The following is a 20197-nucleotide window of genomic DNA, read 5'->3' as shown; positions in this document are numbered from 1 at the left end:
ACTGTGGCCGCCGCCCCCCCCCCCCGGAATCACCATCTTTGCATCTGCAGGCAAGTGCAAGGAAATTCCTTTGCAAGGGATTTCCCTGGTGCATCTGCAACCATGGAGGTGGGGAGAGAGGGGGGGGTCTTGAGCAGGAGTCCCTCTGCATTTGCAGATGTGCAGGTCCGGCTGAGGGTTGGACACTTTTCCCTGCTCAGCCAGAGCCGAGGCAGAGGTAATAGATATCTGCCACAATAAAGCAGCAGAGTCCATTACCACTTTTTGTTGCACCACTGATTATCCTTTCAGGTGATACAGCAAAGGGTAAGGACATTTATTTGCTCAACATTTGTGCTGCCTGAATAAAATTTTAAAGTGGCCCAAATGAGGGTGAGGTTCTCCAGCTTTCCTAAAGTGATTTAATTGGTTTTGACCAAAATCTTGGCTTTGTTTCAGCCACAGTATCCCTAACCTAGCAAACAAATTATTTTACTTATGATCATATTTTTTTTTAATTCAAAGCCTGTGTTTGGAAAGTGAGTAGAGTCCTATTTTCAGTATGACGCTAAAATCAGATGGTATAAGACTGATGCTGTAGCCTAGCTTCCTAGAAGTAGAGACTTGAGGAAGCATGTCTTACATTTGAAAGATTGTCTAACTTTTTATCCCAACTGCATAGCTGGTCCAATAAAAGATATCACCCCAAGAAATCCTTGCCTCTCACTAAAATCAGAAGCATATTGCAATCTTCAGTCTAGCTTAGGTTAAGTGCAATGCATTATGGATGCAACTTTGCTCAAGAATAAAGCAGGCTAACTAATCGTATAGGTGAACTATAGGATACTTATTTAGGTGACTTTGGATAGGAATAATACCATAAAGTGTGTCACTTTTAAAGATATGTAGTGCTTTAATATAAGGATAAGCATCACTGCTATAAGCAACATTGCAATTCCTGTCTTATCTAATAAAAGAATGTTTAGATGGTACATATTTTGTGAAAACCAAAGATGAGTAACAAAAGGGAAAAAAGAACTTGCTTTATACCGTTTTTGAATTATTTGAGATTATAAAGAAACACCAAATTTTCTTCTGTGTTCACACTTGCTCTTTTAACTGTGACTGGATAACTAGTTATACCAACATCCCAAGAGACTGAAACCAGAATAATTGAGTGGTGAAAAGATTTTAAAGCTTTTTTTTGGTACCAATTTTACCTGTTGATTCAGTGTAATCTTTATGTGGGAGAAGTTAAATCACCACTCAGATTTACATAGTTATGATTATACTGAAATAAGAAGCTTTTTTCTACTATAATTGCCTCCATCCTAGGGGGTTGTACCATTTTAATTATGTCTCTTTCTAACCATTCTCAAGATATAAAACAGATTTACTGATAAGTGTGTGTTGTTGTTGTTTATGCCTATTTAGCATAATTGCCTAATCAACATTATGAGTAAAGGAAAATATTGTTAAAGATCAGACTGCCCCTTTCAGATATGCAATCTCAAATATGCATGTTTTAAAATGTTCCAAAAGGTCCTTTAGTGAAATCCATGATGATCACACTTGACATAATGGCTATTTAAAATATTAAATTATTAATAAATTAGTGTCTTTCAGGATGTCTTTATTTAGGCAGAATGCCAGAGACGATTATTTTGTAAGTCTTTCACAAGTCACCTTTGAGTTGGATAAAAATGCTGTTTTATTCATATTGTACATTTTAACCCTTTTATACCACACAAACACATAGCGTTTATATAAGGCTTTCCACTGATTGAGCACAAAATGGTTGCAAATAGGAAGGGAGAGAGAATAATTGCATTTTAAATATATGGAAAGAGAGGTGCTCAAATATTAATTAAGTTATCAAAGGGCAGAGTATATAGCAATATGGATGCTTTTGTATGCAACTTGGCCAAATTTGGGAGTTTCCCCAAAATCATGGCAATATTGGGGACAATTCAGTGCTCAAATCTACCAGGTATTGATGTTAATATTGCATTTCTTCAGATTGGCCTTCAGGTTGTCCTAGGATCTCTTTTTGCTCACCCCTAGTGGTGACCATTGGTGGTTTGGGAATATTGGACCTGTTTTAGGAGCTGGTTGTCTGGCATCCTTATGACATGTCCTGTCCAATGAAGCTGGTGCCATATAAAGATGGATTCAATGCTGGTGGTGTTTACTTGAGCCAGAATGCTGGCATTTGCTCTTCTCTTCTTCCAGTTGATGTGGAGGATATTATGATGGTAGCATTACAAGGCTTTTAGGTGTATCCGATATGTTGTCCAGATTTCAGTTACGACAGGGTAGGGATGACAACAGCCTGGTAGATGAGAAGTTTGGTTTGGGTTCTGATGTCATTGTCTCGGACGGCCAGAGCCGACTCGAGGTGATTTAGAAATTGCTCGTTCGTCAGGGCGGACTGGTGAATGGAGAGGCAGACAAGGTTTAATGGTTGCAAAAACGTTTACTTACGCCGCCTGTAGTTGCAACGCAGATGGTCCGGTCATCTGAACAACTACGTGAGTTGTTCCAGCTGGCGAGGCCCAAGCCAGTTAATCCATCCGCAAATCAAGCCGGAGGGAAAAGGGTACATCTGGGATTGCGCTCGGCGATGGGAAGAAAGATCGATAGGTGATCAGTCTATCGATCAGCTAGCCGCAAGTCAGATCTCTTTAGAGGCACTCTGCAGTGTGCTCAAAGCTCTTCGACTTGGGCGGAAGTCGCACGAAATTTTAAACGGCTAGCTAGCCAATTACTAGCCACTACATGTGAATAATTTAGAACTGGCCAATAGCGGGACACAAATTTGCATTCGAATAGCGGGAACTCTTTGCACCGTGCATTTCTGTGCTGCAAAGAAGAAATGCACCCTGCAAATTGGCGGGAACTCTCTTGCACCGAGGCTCTTCTGTGTAGCAAAAACCTTCGCTGTGCAAGAGGCTCTCGTGGCAAGAAAATTCCATCGTGCCGAGGCACCAAAATCACTGGGTTGTGACAGTCATGATCATCAAAGACACCATTTTGAAAACATCCAAGGACAACTCTGGCAGATTTTATTCAGTATTGAATATTATAATCTCTCTTGATATTTTGGGAAAGGTAACTACCTACGTAGGGGAAATGCTCAACATTTTTCCAGGGCTGCCCTCCAATTGTAATATGTGGGCAAGCAGCTGGGTGGTTTGGGTAGGTTGGTAAAGTATCTTGTTCTGGAGTTGAGATTGAGTCTAAGCATTTTGAGTACTTCACAGAAGCAGTTGAGAGTGACCTGGGGCTTTTCAACTGAGTGGGCACACAACACAATTGTCAGGGTACTGAAGATCAGTAATGGGGAAGTGCTGGTTATCTTGGATTTGGAACATAACTGGCTGATGATAAAGAGATTCCCATCCATGTCACACTAGATGCTGACTGCAGATGAAAGTCTGTCACCAATGAGATGCAGAATAGCTGAGATACAGATGGGAAAACATGTTGGTTCATTTGTGCATCCTTGCTTGACTACAGTTCTAATGATGAAGGGGTCCATTTCTGAGCCATTGCTTAGGATGACTGCTGTCGTGTTGTCATGAAAAAGATCTGAGGATGGTAACAAAATTTTGCAGGCAGTCAGATCTCATCAGGCTCTTCGGTAGGGCCTCTCTGTTGATTGAATCAAGGTCTTAGGTCAGTGAAAACCAGGTAAAGGTCTGTGTTGTTCACAACTTCTCTTGCAGCTGTCTAGCAACAAAAATTATGTCTATTATACCTCTGAATGATCTGAAAGCACATTGGAACTCAGGTAAAACCTCTTCAGCAGGGGGAGTGAGTCTGTTGAAGAGAATGTGGTCAAGGATCTTCCCAGCTAGAGACATGAGTTCAATGCCACGGTAATTGCTGCAGTCTGATCTATTTCCTCTCTTAAACGTGGTTACAGTTCTTGAAGGATAATTGACTAGTAATGTCACAACAATATGGAATGGTCCTTATCAGCCTAAAGCTGAAGATCAATGCATTTACAAATCCCTTCTGTCCTTCCTCTAAAGTTAGGATTCTCAGACCTAGGTCTTTTTCTGCTTCGGTATTTGTTTATACCTGTATACAGGTAACTGCATACATATCAAGCCAACTTTTAGCTGCCAGTCATCCAAATCTTTCTGTCAACTTTTAATGAACTTTAGACCATGCATGCTTAGCCCTGTGTTTTCATATATTCATAACTATTACTTACAACTGTATTTAATTTTAGCAGGGCTTATATTGTTCAATAAGGGCCTATTTGCATACTGAATTTGTATTGGTATAAATGTCTTATTTATAGTAAGAGAAAAATGTAGCAGTTTAACAGTTTCATAGTTCCAATATGCTAGGTTTTATGTTCAAATTTGAGAGATTTCATTTTTGGCCAGAAACCCTGTTGCATAACTTTGATTTCCTTGCTTCATTTAATTCATTTAACCAGTTGTTCAGGGTCACATTTACAAATTAGCTGCTGAGAAGATTAAAATGTAGGATATTGCACTAAAATTGCATTTAGTAACATCTGTTTATTTTGGGCAGTTCCCTCCCCAGCATCTAGTAGCCCTTTAAAGAGATCCTTCAGATTCTTCTGTTTACTAGAGGTGATATATCCATATGTCCTAAGCAACAGAGTATAGAGTTGTTTTCTCTGGCATACTGAATATTTAATATTTTATATCAAGGGAAAGGGTTTCAGCAGAGAAATCCTCTACAGAATGTCCTCTAGTTCAGCTGTTAGCATATTTTTCTGAGAGGTAGGAGACCCAAGTTCAAGTTCCTGCATTGAATCAGGCAGAAAGGTGACAAGACAGAGTCTCTAGCATTCCAACAGAGGCCCCTAACCGATATGCATGTGCTGTAGCTACAAAAGTGTACAACTATGCTACAAGAGTACCACTGCCGCCTCTTCTTACTCTCCCTCCTCACGTTTCTGATACAAAACAATATTGGTTCATCACAAAAATGAAAAACAATGTTTTGAATTGGCCTGAAACTGTTTTTAAAGCTTTGGGGGTGTTTTTTGGTTAAGCCACTGAACTGAAACATCAGTTAATTTGCCTAGCTTTGCTCCTGCGTGTTCTCAGTCATTTTATTGACAGTGGTAGGTGTGCCTTAAATCCCTTTCTCCCAAACAGATAAAGCTCCTTCCTAGGAAATAACTGTCCTAGAGAAGCAATGCTATGCGTCTCCTGAGTAGACGTGCAGAGCTACCATATGGTCCTTCAAACACACTTTTACTGAATGATAAATCATATGTGTGCAGGGTGATGTTTCTAAGATCTGTTCTTGAGGTATGAGCCCATGTAATTAGAGATAGGCCTTGTTCTCTCAAGAGGTTAGATAACCATTTCCAGGATTAAAAAAAAAGCAATGTCCAACTCCTACTATAATCCTATTTATTGTTCATTATATAATGAATGCCATTCACTTGTTTCCATGCTGGTATTTTTGTTGGTTGCCTCTGACTAATGTTTTATACGTTGCAGTTTCTGGACAAAGGTTAGGCATTATTAGTATGTGTGAGATGTCTCTGTTTTTTCTAATTTCATTCCAACAGAGTTTCTCTCTTCTCACCATGGAAGTATTTTTCTTCATTTTAAATGCTGCAGCATTTGTGTGGGGGAGGCTATTAGCCTCCAGACAATCTGTTTCAATGCTCAAAATTCTCCTTATACCATTGGCCACTTGTATCTTTTCAACTGTGATAGGAGCAGAATCCTGTGTCATGACTGACTGACATTGTCCTTCAGAAAAATACCACTTACAGGAAATAAAGCTTGGCTGTCCCCATATGCCTCCTTTTATTAAACATATGTAGAAAACTCCTGCTTAACTATTAACATAGTAAACATTACCGAGCTTGAGAATCACTTATCTATGCATACGTGAATTTAATGTTCCAAAATCTGAAAGCATTGATCTTTTACTTTTTAAAGTTAGATGCACAGTCCTTATCTGCATGATAAGAATAAGGTACATTATGTCACTACCACAAACCTTCATCCTCTTAATATAGTTTCAGTTCATACATTGGAATTGGGACTTTTGTGCATTAAAACATGCTTTGCAGATACTAGTTTACATTTTCATAACCTTTTTCTTTCTTGGTATACTGACTTTTTTTTATGCATTTGACAGTTGTCTGTTCTGTGGATATTTTTCTAAATAGATTCAATTTTGTCAGCTTTTGTTTGCTATGCAAATTTTCCAGCTATGTGTTTAATATGTTTTTAATGATAGCCTTACTCAGAGCTCGGGAGCCTTTAGACTTTCTTCAGAAACAGGCTTTGGGATCTTTTAAAATTTTTTTAAAACAAGTTCCTCCTTCTGGACTGTATGTTTGACACCCCTACTGTAGTGCATTCAGCCCATGTGCCCAAAATCAGATTCTTTGGTCAGTAGTATCTGAAGCCATGGATATCCTTGCATTCCTTCCCCATCTAAGGGCACAATTTACAATGGGTCCAATATTGTTTAGTTCCTTCAAGTTGCTCATGGATAGGAGATGGAATTGTTGGCAGTGACTGTTTCTCTGCTGCACTGTACACACCTTAAATTCCTTGTGGATGTTGAGATAGTGCATTAGTCTAGATAATATAGTTTGGGGTGGTGGTTGTTTAAAAAAAAGAAAAATTGATCCATTAGGCATAAGTGGGATCCAACCTCTCTGGCTGAAGCAAAGTCGCAGGGGTTCAAAATGTTCCGTGTTCGTGATGCAGTTAAGTCACTGAACAACACATGCTCCAGGTGTCCTTTTTACCTTGAAGGACATATCCCCAATAGGAGTTTAATTTTTCATTTATTTGAGAAAGAAAGAACTCAAAGCAAGAGAAGTTCTCTTGAAAGTAATTCTCCTGTAGTATTCAGTGAGACTCCCCAGATCTAGAAGAAAGAGACTGTTACAGGCTTATACAGGTTTCATCCCTTAGAGCTCTTACGAGTTGTGGCAAAATTTCGAACTCTGAGATTCTCACTTTAACAAAAGCAATTTCAGCTTCTGTTGCTGGTAGAGCTTCTAAGTCCTCCTCCAGAGCCAGGATGTAGATCACCCCCTCTGGTACCTACAAAAACTAGACATAATTGTCACCCATGTACTAGATTCACCTCAGGCTCCACTGTTAATGAGCAGCAGATGCACTGTGCAATGAGCGGATACCTGGTAATTTTATGAAGCACATCTCCTCCAGTGACAACTCCTAGGTGTTGTTATGCTGCGGACACGTCTACACAAGATGCTGTGGTGCCATGGTGACGCACTACAGCGCTGTAGCATCCGTTGGCAAAAACAGTGACACTGCCACGACATTGCTGTAGTAACGTGTTCCCTCGGTATAACACATTGGTATGGCAATGTAGCAGCCAAAAATAAACATGCACAGTTGGCACGACACAGTATGGTCTGTTACTGCGCCATCTTTTAGTACTTCCGAAAGGAAGTACTATATGATGGCGCAGTAACAAAGGAGCCGTACAGCCATGTGTAGACACGCCCTGCAAGTACCAAGTTTTCTTGATAACATTGTTATCACCCCAGTACTGTATGCAGAAGTGTGACATGATTGCCTTCTCCATCCCCTTACTAGATTTAAGGGACACACAGCACCTTCCACATCAGAGGGGGTGTACTTCTTTACATCTTGCCCCTCTTTCCATAGTATGGAGTCATCTCCTGCTCACTTCTCTTTCCGTGTATGGTATCATTTGGAGAATTACAGAGGAATCTTGGAGATTGTTTCTTTGGAGAACCATTATTCTCGTTCTGGAATGAATGTTGTTCATGGTAGTTCAGGCTTAAACTGACTGTCTGGACCTCCCTACAGGCTGCTTTGGATGAATCTGACATCTCCTGCACTGTGGCCACGTTGGCGGCAATGTCAAAAGTTTCTGGGCTCCCATTATCAGGGCTACCAGGAGTCTCAAATGGTTCCAGAGGATTTTCCTTTCAAAGGCTGTGGCCTTTTCAGGAATCTGGGCCTGCACATCCTTGCTCCAAAGAGAAAGCAAGATGGAGCACAGCACTTTCAGCAGCATCCCTATGCTCTATGCTTCTAAATCCACAGAGGACATAAGAACCACTGAGAGAAGAGATATTTTAAGGCAGGTGATTCTCTGTGACATCCTTATCTGTACATATCATGTCCTCCTTTCAGAAACAGGTTTAACACCATTGTCAAAGACCTGGGAGAGCCCATGGAGGGTCGTTCTTAGGAGTGGCCAAACTTCCTTAACCAGTCTAGCTATAAGCCAAATTCTTGACTGAACTGAGCCCCCCCAAATGCAACGTTTTCGTGATGTGCATGTCCTTGATTCTCAATCTGTGCACAGTATCCCCAGCTCGACTAATATTGTTACTAAATGACTTCTGAAGCAAATAAAAAATAGAAAATAATGAACAGAGAGAACTTTTTTAATGTATTTAACTTTCAGAGCTGCTTTTAAACTGGCTAGGGAATGCATTTTGCTCCCAAGTTGAAGTTTTTTCCCTGCTTTTTCATCAAGTGCTTTGATCTTTCCTGGGGTAACATTATCAAGAGCAGCACGTGTGTTGTACAGTTTGTCAGCAAGAGCTCTCCAGGTTCAGGTCCTTTTATGCTGCCCTGTGAGAAGATTTTAGGAGGAGAAACACTATCGAAACAAAAGGCAACTTGAAACAGTGGAGGAGAGGCATGTTTAAAATTTGGGGCAAGCATTTCTACTTCCATTACTTCCTAATTCCAAAGAAGAAAGGGACCTAGTCTAGACCTTTGGTGCCTCAGTGAGTTTGTCCTCATTTTAAGTTAAGGACTGTAGCTCAATTATGCTTCTTAAGAAGGCTTTGCAGTCTTCTTTCTTCAGGATGCTCATTTCTTTTTATCTGGTGCAGAAAAAATACCACAATATTGTCAATAGAGGGTCTTATCCTTTTGTTTTTTCCATAGCATTGAGAGTTTCCATCATGTGCCTGGCCATTGTGGTTAACTTTCATGAGATGACCATACATCAAAATCTACCTGTAAATGATTGGCTTATCTGAGGGGAATCGCACTAATAGACAACCTGCTGTCAATCTGTAATCTGAAAGCTTTTTGCTATTCTGGACTTCAAAAGAAAAAGCCACCTTTGCTCCAACTCTAAGCATTTTGCTCCTAAAAACCATGTTTGATTTGATGTCACCGATGGTAAAAGAGAGATTCTGTGCTTCGGTGGGCTTTGTCAACCACCTGCGGTTTCATCCAAAGACATTACTTAAGAGCCCAACATTAGGCCAGTAACTCTCTATCTACGTGGTGGGGGGGAGCAGCGGCAGCTGGAGGCAGCAGCACTGGGAAGGTGGGTTCCCCCACACTGCCCCCCAAGAGCAGCCAAGAGAAGCTAGGACTTCAGGTTATGATCATGACTCTATTTGCCTCTGTGGCTCCATTAGAGAGTTCAGCTTAGCTTGACCCTGAGGATGAAGAAATTCAAGCCATCTTGGCTGGTGTTGCATGAAGGCAAGGGGAGTTCAGGGGAAACCTAATCCCAAGTTTCTGCCCCAGGTTGTCCCAGAACTTGTCAGTTTATTCTAGGGATGTGAAAGGTTAAACTTTTAAATGCTTAAACAGTAAGTATCTTGTTACTGGTGATGTTTAGCACAGGGTACAGTCCAGTGGGGAGAGGAGGTGGCCAAGTGCCTCAGAAACAGGAAGGTAGCAGGATAGGCAGGAGGTGGGGAGTAGTACCCATAGCTAGTCTTGCCACCACCTCCTCCCCTCTGCCAAAGTCCCCAGGGAGTGGCTCCCAGCAGCATCTGTCTGAGCGGTCTGTGCATGGCCCCTAGCTCCCCATGCTGCTCTGAGCAGGTGGCTGCGGCCCCTCCCCTGCAGCGGGATGGGGCAGGTGCCAGCCCGAATCTCCACATCCCACAGCTGGAGTGTTATTGGCTAACCATGTAGCCGATATAATTAGAGGAGGTTAAGCGGATAATTTTTTTAACAATATTTACATCCCTATTTTATTCACATCCCATTTTCCCTCTTGAGCCCCTTTAAATTAAAGAGAAACTATTCCCTCCCTGATATAATGAGAATACTATTATGTTGTTTTGATATGATAAGGCATTTCAAGAACGCCCCTAAATTTTTTTATGACCGCTGATATTTAAGGGTGAGGCCAGCTCATCTCAAATACTGTCTAATTGTTTAGGATGCACCTTATGCATATTAGGCTACTTCACCTGGGCTCAAGTGGACATTGATATTTTAAGGTATCACCATGTCAAAAGTTTGCAGAGTATATATAGTGATCAAACCATATGTTCTCCCCATGCCAATCTTTACTTGAGGCTTTCGGATGTCTTTCTTTGGTAAATCTTGCTTATAAGGTAATTCTTGCTGCCACCCACCTCTGAGCCTGGAGGCAAATGGAAACTATGACAACAATTATTTGCTGGAAAAAAGTGGTTGCTTTGCCACGCAATAAATGTGGTTCTTCGGGATGTATTATCATTATGGAACACCCAGCCCAACCTCCTTCCTTACTTCTGTGGGGTCTCATAGCTCACGAACATCTTGTTAACAAGGGAATCAAGGGACTGCTAGGCCCATTTTATCCCCTTTATTCCCTCAGATAGGAGAGGGGCATGAAGTCATCCAGGAGGCAGGCATTAATGCTGCCTACATTGACCAAAATAATCCAGTTATTGGTTTCTAGTCCACACATAAGGCATGTGTGGACTAGAAATAGGATCCATGTGGAGAATACATCTCGACGAACCACAATGTTGTAAGGCAAGTAACCATTTCTTTCTTTGGAGATCACAACACATCAGTATTTAAACATTAAGAAATGTGTTTCTTATCATTTGCAAAATCATGAAGGAATTAAATGAAGCCTCTGGTACAGAGATGTTGCAAATATAGTAGTCTACATTTGAAATGCTGTATAAGTATTTAGCAATTAAAATTGTTCTTTGCGTGATAATGACATTAAGAGGAATAGGGAGGGTAAGCTGAGCTGCCAAGGCTGCTTTGAAGTTTAATTGTCTATCTGGTAACGGAACACATAATCTTCCTTTACAAATCTTATTTTATATGGTAATTGGCTCATTTGCTCTCTGGTTATCAATTTAACTTCTCTACCACAAACATCTGCACTTATGTTTTGTTTAATCGGTGTGAATGCTAAACACTGAAGTAGTTAAACTGTAAAAGAGTGCATTTTAAAGGCATTATTTTTTAATTCATTAACAGGAAAGTAAGTGACAATGAAATGAACGTTTTCCATATTAGACATTTGTAAACAGCTTGGCTTTTATCCCACAGCCAAGAAAAGCACCCTCTGTTTGAATCAAGGAAACGTTCCAAATTTTTAGCTCCTTCAATCAAGAGTATATGGAGTAGGTAATGGCATATCCAGCTTGCATTTACATTTAGGTGCTAATCATGTCCAAGATTTGGTGCAGGTTCCCTCCTGCTTGTGTGCCCTGCATGAATTTAAAAGGGTGTTAGCTACTAAAGACAGTGAGTCATTTTACACAATGAATTGTTACCATTTCAAGCTCTAGGATGTATCTTCCATGTATCTTGTAGGTAGAAATGGCAGGGTTACTGCAGTATTTTTTATACCATGGTTTGTTTGTTTGTTTTGTCTCAAACATGACTCTCAAACATGTTGGGGAGTCATTTAAAATGTGTATTCTCTTGTCCACCTGGGTTTAGACTATTGATTCTCACTTCAAAGACTTTTTGTTTCACTCTTCTTCTTGGGTGAGTAACTTTGGATATTTTCTGCCTTTTTAATGTGCATAGGCCACTTTTAAAGTGCTTTCCTACTAAGTCTGGGACCTCTGCAGAGAATCAAGCCCAGCCCAGTCCAGTTCCTAATTTGTTGGTGCCTAGTTCCAGCAGGGGGCTGGACTTGATGATCTTAGAGGTCCCTTCCAGCCCTAATGTCTGTGAAATCTTTCTTTGAGAAGAGAGCTGCTTTTTCTAGATCAAACAACTCCAGTTGATCTAATCTAGTTGATCTATTTGATTTGGTAGTTAAAATTAAATAGATACGGATTGATACAAGAATGATAAAGTCAGTATAGAACCGACTACATGGGAAATGACTGAGTTCTGCTGATATGGAAGCTGCTGCCAGGGAAGAGAGGTTACTAGTGGATTGCTTCAAGGACTGGTCTGTGTACTGATTGATCTCCATATTTTCCTCAATGATCTTAGCCAAAATGCACTAATTAATTTTGCATTGACCTAGGGCTGGAGGCATGATCAATAACTTATGATTAGTATATCATGCAACTGCTGGATGATCTTGAAGACTGACATAATAGAAATGGGGTGAAACATAATAAGCATGGGCGTATTAATCAGTCATAGGGTGACTGTGGATCTTCAGTGTGGTAGATGAATGAAAAAGGTAATTGTGATCTAAGAGAGAACCTGAGAGGCAATTATTACTATTGGTGTCACTATAAAGCACTGCTGAGATCTCTTTTGGAGTGCTGCATACAGTTCTGGTCACCTGTGTTCAAGAAAGAAGAATTTGAAGTGGAGAAAGTACAAAAGGTCTAGAATGATTAAGGCAGGAGTATCAAAAATACAGCCTGTAGGCTGGATCCAGCCCACGGAGCTGTGTATAGGGTGCCTGAAGGTTTTGGGAAATCAAGGGCAAGGTGAGCAGGGCCAAGGCCTGTTACTGAATTCTGGAGTGTGGAGCCCTGTGGGGGACATTTTGGCAGTGGTGGGACAAGCAACACCTGTGTTAATCGCTCTGGCTCCCTGAGCTAATACGTTGCCGCTCACCTGTTCACCAGAGGTAGGTCTGGATTCATCCTGGGGCAGACAAGTGAGTTTGGCACATCTGGATTAAGGAGATGAGGGCCTATCATAGGCTTGTTGGCTTAGCAAAATAAAAGCTGAGAAGGGACATGGTTACCCTCTGATGTATTTATAGAGAACAGACACTAAAATGGGATAACTCTTTAAGCTAGTGATCCATATACCAAATGCCTATAAACTGGCCTTGAATAAATTTAGGCTGGAAAAAAGAAGTTTCTAAACCTTCCAAATGGAGCTTCACTTTGATAGGTGTTGTGGGTGTAAAAAACCTACCTGGTTTTAACATGGATAAATAGGTATATGCAAGGGATTATCTGATATAGTTGTCTGTTGTAACAGGAAACTAGACTGAGTGGCCTTGGATGTCCCTTTCAACCCTATGTTCCTATATGGGAGGGAGATGCATGCTTTCATATAGATGTCTTTTCTATCAGATACTTAATCAAATGGTAGTTACATTTAAAAAATTAGGAACTGGGGAAGAAGTTGTAATAATATTGTTAGTGGACTGAAGCAAGAAATACTTCAAACTGGTAATTTTAAAGAAAAATATTTCCACATTTTAATGTGCAGTTGCTCCACTTAGACATGGAGTTCATGTTTGGAGATCTGTTTGTCTCCAAGCAACCATTAAAAAAAATTCATAAAAAGACAACTATGAAGAAAAATGTAACTGTTCTTAGGAAAAATGTAACAGTTGTTTGCATTTTTTTAATTTTCCCTGATAGGTATTAGATCCCATTGACTAACCAAGTAGGTGAGATGTTTGCCTAAACTCAGTGACCGGTTCATATTGACTTTCTTTGATAAAGTTTAAATGGGAAAGGGGTGCATTTATCTCTTTCTGGAAATTAGCAATCAGGGCTGCCAGGAAAAGTAAGGAAATTGTCCTTATGCTGATGAACATACAAAAACAAAAAAATAATATGAATGATCTTCATAATTGATTATATTCATCTGGTATATTGCTGCAAGCTATTTGTCACTCTGCCATTAGGCTAGAGAGTCTTAGAGTGCTTGTGTGCTGATCCTTGCTTGTTTAGTAGAGAAGCTGTTTCAAAGCCTAAACATTTTGTAACTTATTACATTGAAGTCCTAGATTTTTGCTAAGAGGACCCACTATTCTTGCTGCTAAGGTGTCAGCAAAATAGCACTGCATCTCTGTGCAGGTTTTTAGGGTTTGACAAGTTTTAAAGTAATCCAGTAGCCATTAATTTACTCTATTCTGAAATGCTTATTGATACCATCAGAATAATTTATTAAGTTATATGCCACACAAAATAATTTATTGCCCATTCTCTTATGGATGTAATTGCGTGAATAACCCATAATTTTCTACTTTACCATCAAATAAGCATGCTGTAGAGTATTTTGTTCTTTAACATACTGTTTATATGATGTTAACTAAGGCTGCATTTTACAGAGGGTGTTGCTCTGGCTTTGGTTTGTGCATTTTAATGCCAAATAGTTGTAGTACTGAACAGACACCAGAGAAAATGTGTGCAATCTAAGTGAGGCAGCATACTGACAAAAAAAACAAGAAAAGATTTGATAGATATAAACTTGTCTAAATTGATTTGCTCAGATTACTCAAAGTGATACAAGATGGTAGGTCCAACAGAACTGAGAGTTGAACAGAATTTCTGTTACAGACGTGTGAGGTGGGGGTTTGGGGAGGGGGTGGGTGGGTGTTGGTTTAATTGTCTTACCTGTATTTTTGTTCTTGGTGATATTGAAGTTATTATTTCATTTAATATATTTGGTAATGTTCTGTGTGGAGTTTCAGGGGTAAAAAAGTCTGTGTACACCTGTCCCTCATGTCTCTGGGAAGTCACCAGATGGTATTTTGGCTTTGATACAAATAATTTGTCACTATCAATGCACACTCTCATCATGTATGTTGACTACATGATTCAAATTTGTTCTCTGGATCCCAAGCTCAATTTGCTGTACATCTAAAATGAAACTTATTGAATAATATTTCTGCAGTACTTTTTGTTCATGGATTTTTGACAGCCTTTTGATAAATAGAGACACTTTCATTTTACAAGTGGAAAGATGTTGACCAACAGAATGCAAGACTCTATTATATAACCTTTATTTGTGTAGCTGAAGAGTCTGTCATGGGATCAGTTCAATTAAATAAGGTATACAAAGTTACGCAGTTAAGCTCTAAAGATCTGCCCTTAGTTGCACAGTGAGTTCATCTTGGAACTCTGAATATGGCCACGAACAAACCTTCATTTCTACCAGTGGAAATTTCTCAGAAATTTATGCTGATAGAAATCCTTCTGGGAGAGGGGGCAGTACAATCATTCATTCTGCAGATACATCTTTTCCTTGCTCTCTATGGCCGTGTCCACAGCAGCATGGACGTTTGTTTCCCTGGCGACAAGAAGCAGCGTCTCACCTTGTACTACTGCTGCTTTTCCCCAGAGAATGCCCATGCCATGTGCCCTCTGGTGTGTGGCAGGTTACTCCAGTAGGGTAGGGGAGCCTGGGACCAGCACTATGCTGGCCGCAGCAGCCTTACCTGGGGTCCTGGGGGCATCCTGGGGCTACAGCAGCAGTGATCCTGCTGCTTGGAGCCTGGCCAGCAGCTGGAGTGTGACTTTGGCTGGCCAGGTTCCAGTTTTGGGTGGTGTGCACTGACACTACGTGCACCACTCCATTGTTTTCCACCTTTTTTTTTTTTACCCCAGGATCTCCTGGGGTCAAACCCCACCCCTGCACTGCTACCTTGCAGTGTGGAGAACAGCTGAATGTGCGGTACATAGTGCCGCAGACATGTCTGCAGTGCCATATACCGCACAGCCATGCACATCTGGATGCAGGCTATGCCTTCCCAAGGCTGGGGTGATTCTAGTCTGGAGAAGGCAAGGGGAGCGGTGCCTGCTCCACCTTCCTGGTTCCCTTGAGGGGAGGATGGGGGAAGGAGAAGCATCAGGGAAAAACTCCCTGTAACTGCCCTAGCCTGGGGTCCGGGAAACAGAGAAGCCACCTCCTTCACTCTGCTCCCAGAGGGAGAACTGGGGCACCCCTCGCCCCCAACACCTATCCTGAACCAGGTAGTGTCGAATTTAGGGAAGAGGCAGGGAGCAGTGGCAACTGCTTTCCCCAGCTGGACCAGTGTGTGAATTAGGTGGGGGGCTTTGTCCAAGTGCTCCTCTGCCCTCTCTGCTGTATCCAAGAGGGGAGAGGAGCAGCCACCATTGCTCCCTGCCTCCAGTGCAGGCCATGCCTGGCTTGGGGAAGGGACTGAGGGCTGCGCTTCACTGCTCCCTTGTCCTCCCAAACCCATCAGGGAGGAGAAAGAAGCATGAGGGCGAAGCCTCCTGCCCAGTCCACCCATTGGCCCAGGAAGGGAGAGAAGTTGGGGATGGAGATGGGGGCAAAGGGAAGCTGGGAGGGGACACTACCACTCCTTGGGCTCAGTTCAGGTATCTGTCAGCTGAGTGACAGGAATTATTTTTCTCCCGGAGTGGCCATTTTTGCTTCAGAATTAAAGGCTTGAATGTCGGCACACCTATTGTTTTTTACCTAGAGAAGAGCAATTCTCCCAGTAGAAACTGAACTTCTGTCTCTGAGCTCCTAGCTCCAGTGCCTTATGCCACTGCACAGTCTTGCTCACAGTTAGTGTGTGGCAAGATGTTCTCTGCTTTAGATGCACAGGAGCATGCAATGTATTGCTCAACCATAGAAGTCTTTTTGTTGGCTTCTAGTTACATTTACCTTGATTCTAATATACTTCTGACTACCATGCTCTTACAGAGTGTTTCCATTATATTTGATTCAGCTTTGTTTCCCATATGTTCCCAGATTGCCTCAGTTCAACTGACTATCATTTCTCCGTTCAACTGACTATTTAATTGTCTGAACATAATCTTGAAACCTAGTAGCTAGAACATTTTGTATCTGTTCCTACTTTTTGCTACTAGTAACAGATTTCCCCCCCCTGCTAGAATGGGAAAGTAGCCTGTACAGTTGTGTTTTCTGTTTGGTTTAATTGTTCGTGGTCACTGGCAATTGTAGTTAGTATTTTCAGAGGATCCTAAGAGAGTTAGGTGCTTAGTTTTCAGTCTCTTCAGAATTTCTGCTCCTATTACTCCTGGTTGTTGTATCATGTATGGAGGCATTTTTTAATTGTACCCATTTAATTGTTTTATTGTACCCAAAGTATAAATTGTGGTTTGTGTTAATTTAGGTATCAGTAATAACTTGTCTCTTTCTAACCTTATATTTAAAGCTCCACCTGAATTTCTGAAGCAGCCTGCTAATATTTACGCTCATGAATCCATGGATATTGTGTTTGAATGTGAAGTGACTGGGAAACCAACTCCAACTGTGAAATGGGTCAAGAATGGCGACATGGTGATCCCTAGTGACTACTTCAAAATTGTTGTAAGTACATTTTCTTTTTGAGGTATTGGACCTATGGCTTAATCCTTTTATGTATGTGCATGTGAGAGAGATTCCTTTATAGGGTTAGCTTCTTACTTTTGCAGTATTATGGATAAGGTCCAGAAGAATTAAATTGTTCCTTGAATCCTTTATTGTTGCATAATCCAGCTGCAAAACATTTTATTGAAGAGCACTGGCATTATTCCTTGTACTATGGGTCTGTTTTTTTATAGTATTCAGCTTCAGCTTGAAAGGTAATCTGGAAAGTTCAAACCTGTAAAAACCTCAATATGAATTCAGATTACATTTTGTATAGTCATTTATAAATGGACAAGAATATTGTAGTCACAAAGATCTTACTGAAATAGCGGCTCTCAAAATTTGGCGGACCAGGCCTTTAAATTGTAACCTTAATGAAATTTATTACTGAGATCTGTTACAAATAGCTTAATACTTAATGCTTGTATTATTGGGTAACTCTGAGGCTACTAGACTGTGTGAATACTTGATTTCCTGGTATATAGTTTCTTTTTCAGGACCATTTTACTCGAATGGTCTTTTGTTATATACTTGTATGAATGCTTTGCACTTCATCTGAATGTTGTGGTTATGATTTTTGCAGTTAAAGAATTCCATGTGTATTAATGGTGGTTTTTGTTATGGGTTTTTGTTTAAATGTCCAGCATCGTTTGAGGATTCATAATAAAAGATACTTCACCTGGGACAGGGACATGGCTTTCAATAATGGCCATGATATCTGGCAAGAAATTCATTAAATGCATGCATTAAAATGAAGTCCTGGCAAACATGCTATTTTAAAAACCTGTCTTTACACCTAAAACTCATTTTAAAATAAAAGTTTTATTTTATCTTGTTGCGTCAGAAGGAACACAACCTGCAGGTCTTGGGTCTGGTGAAATCAGATGAAGGATTCTATCAGTGCATTGCAGAAAATGATGTTGGAAACGTGCAGGCTGGAGCCCAGCTAATAATACTTGAACACGGTAAGATAAACTGGGGCAACATAATGACAAAACAAGGGGCTTTGTCTGCATGAGGCATTAATTCTACAATTCAGCTAAATAAATATGTTTTTTTAAGGCTTGTGAATTGTTCAGCTAGATATTCTTTCTGCATGTTTGTGATTTATTAAGGGAATATTAACAAGACCCAAAGCCTTCTCCTTTCAATATACTACTATAATCTGAAGTATTTGCTCAAATGATCAATGGAGTCAGGTATCTGAGGGTCTCCTGTGGCACTTGCAGATAAAAGCATAGTGAGTCTATCTCAGGTGAAGCCGAACAGTGGGAGTACAGAAGTGAAAAATGAACTTTTGTGGAGATTCTACTGGTGAAGAATTTTGAGCCAAATTCATGTCAGTTTCAGAGTCAGTTATCTGCTATCAGTACTTATTTTTAAAATAATCTCCATCACTCCTGCAAACTAACAAAAGTGGAGAAGGGGGAGAAGAATTCTTTCAAAAGGACATTTGTGGTGTAAAATTAATATTTGTTATCATGGTATGGTTGGAGGAATCATTAATAATGTTCACATCCTTGCTATGATTTTAAGCCTATGATGTCCTGTATTACATACTTCTGATGTTAAAGAAGCATAAATGCTGTCATGATAATGGTAATACGTTAGCAGAAACGCAGTGTGTTACAAGTACCATCGTAGGGTGACAAATCGCTCTTCCAGCATCAGATCACGTAACTTTTGGTAATCAGTTTTAAGAGGATAGTGGAGAAAACAGTTACGAAGGTGAGGGAAGACATCAGAAAAGAAAATATTCATTTCATACCTTTGGGTTTTGTATTGCCTGTTTAGTTCAGGTTTTGTTTTAAAATTTGTGATCCTTGGTTATCTCGAAGAAGGTATATGCTATGCATTCTGTTGTATGTGGAAAAGAATGTCTTTCTTGTTGGAAAATATTACAGAGAAGATGTTGCTGAAATAGGACCATAAACGTGCTGCTGCTGCTTGCTTGAAATTTCCATAGACACAATAGAATGAGAGGTGTTTTGGGTGTTTAGCCTGCAAAGGATAAACTGTTAGATGGGGAGTTGTGTTTCAGTATTAGTTGAAGAGATTTGTGCATATTACACAATTTTCAACATGCTTTGGGATCAACGGTGTCTGCTGCTAATTTCAGAGCCTTTGGTAGTATAAACTCTGGGTTTTTCCCCTGCTTCCCCAGTTAGGAATCTAGATCCAGCAGTAGTATATTGCTCTTCATTTGTTCAGGAATGAAAATCAAACATAATTTTATTACTGACCAATATAGAAATCAGATAAGAGAGCTTATATGAAGTGGAAGTAGTGTTTTAATAATATTGAATGATACAGCTACCTAGTTGGGAGCCATGCCTTGTCCAGATGTGTATGTTGGTTCTTGATTTAGGACCCAGGTGACTTGTTCCGGGGGAGAGGAGGGGACTGACCATGAACTTTCCATTCAATAATAAGCAAATGTATTGATACACAGTGACAACAGAAAAGAAGCAAAGCAAACAATCAAGCAATTCTATATATCTACCAAATCCTAGGGCCGTCATTAGAATCAAGGTACATCTGGCCAGGACTCAGTCTTCACTCTGAGGCTTTCTCTTCAGTGTCAGATGTCAGCATGTCAGCAGCCTGGAGGTGGGATAGCCGAGGCCTACCCACCTCACCCCCCCAGTGGGGTGGATAAGATGAGTTGGTGGTGTGCCCTCTGTTCATGATGACCTCAGGGACCTTCCCAGGGGACAGAGGGGGACCCCTCTTGGGGAGGAGGATGGGGAGGATGGGGAGGAGGGACCCTTTGTTACTCTCAAGTCTCTGCTTTTGTAGTCTCCTTCCCTCCTGATGAGACTTGACCCATGGCTATCTCTGGTTGGTCTCTCTGTATGTCACACAATCCATGTAGCTCATCTCATGCATACATACTAATTTGGTCTTTCTGGGCCTTCTCCTAATTTGGTCTGTTCCCCCAAAAGCGGGACTCGCTGCACACACAC

The 20197-nt window shown here is 40.7% G+C and overlaps 1 protein-coding gene across 4 annotated transcripts in view; it reads left to right on the top strand.

Moving 5' to 3' along the window:
• Window positions 1-20197, top strand: part of NEO1 (neogenin 1) — a 384856-nt gene that overhangs the window by 255016 nt on the left and 109643 nt on the right. For all 4 annotated transcript variants that reach the window (XM_025207174.1, XM_025207173.1, XM_025207172.1 and 1 more), the window contains exons 6-7: window positions 17038-17192; window positions 18076-18196. In XM_025207174.1, coding sequence (XP_025062959.1) covers window positions 17038-17192; window positions 18076-18196 — 276 coding nt within the window. The remainder of the gene's footprint in view (window positions 1-17037; window positions 17193-18075; window positions 18197-20197) is intronic.

This window comes from Alligator sinensis, unplaced genomic scaffold, assembly GCF_000455745.1.
Source record: "Alligator sinensis unplaced genomic scaffold, ASM45574v1 scaffold492_1, whole genome shotgun sequence".
NCBI classification, from domain to species: domain Eukaryota; kingdom Metazoa; phylum Chordata; order Crocodylia; family Alligatoridae; genus Alligator; species Alligator sinensis.
The sequence above is the reverse complement of the archived record's forward strand: the minus strand, read 5'-3'. Positions and strand labels throughout refer to the sequence as shown.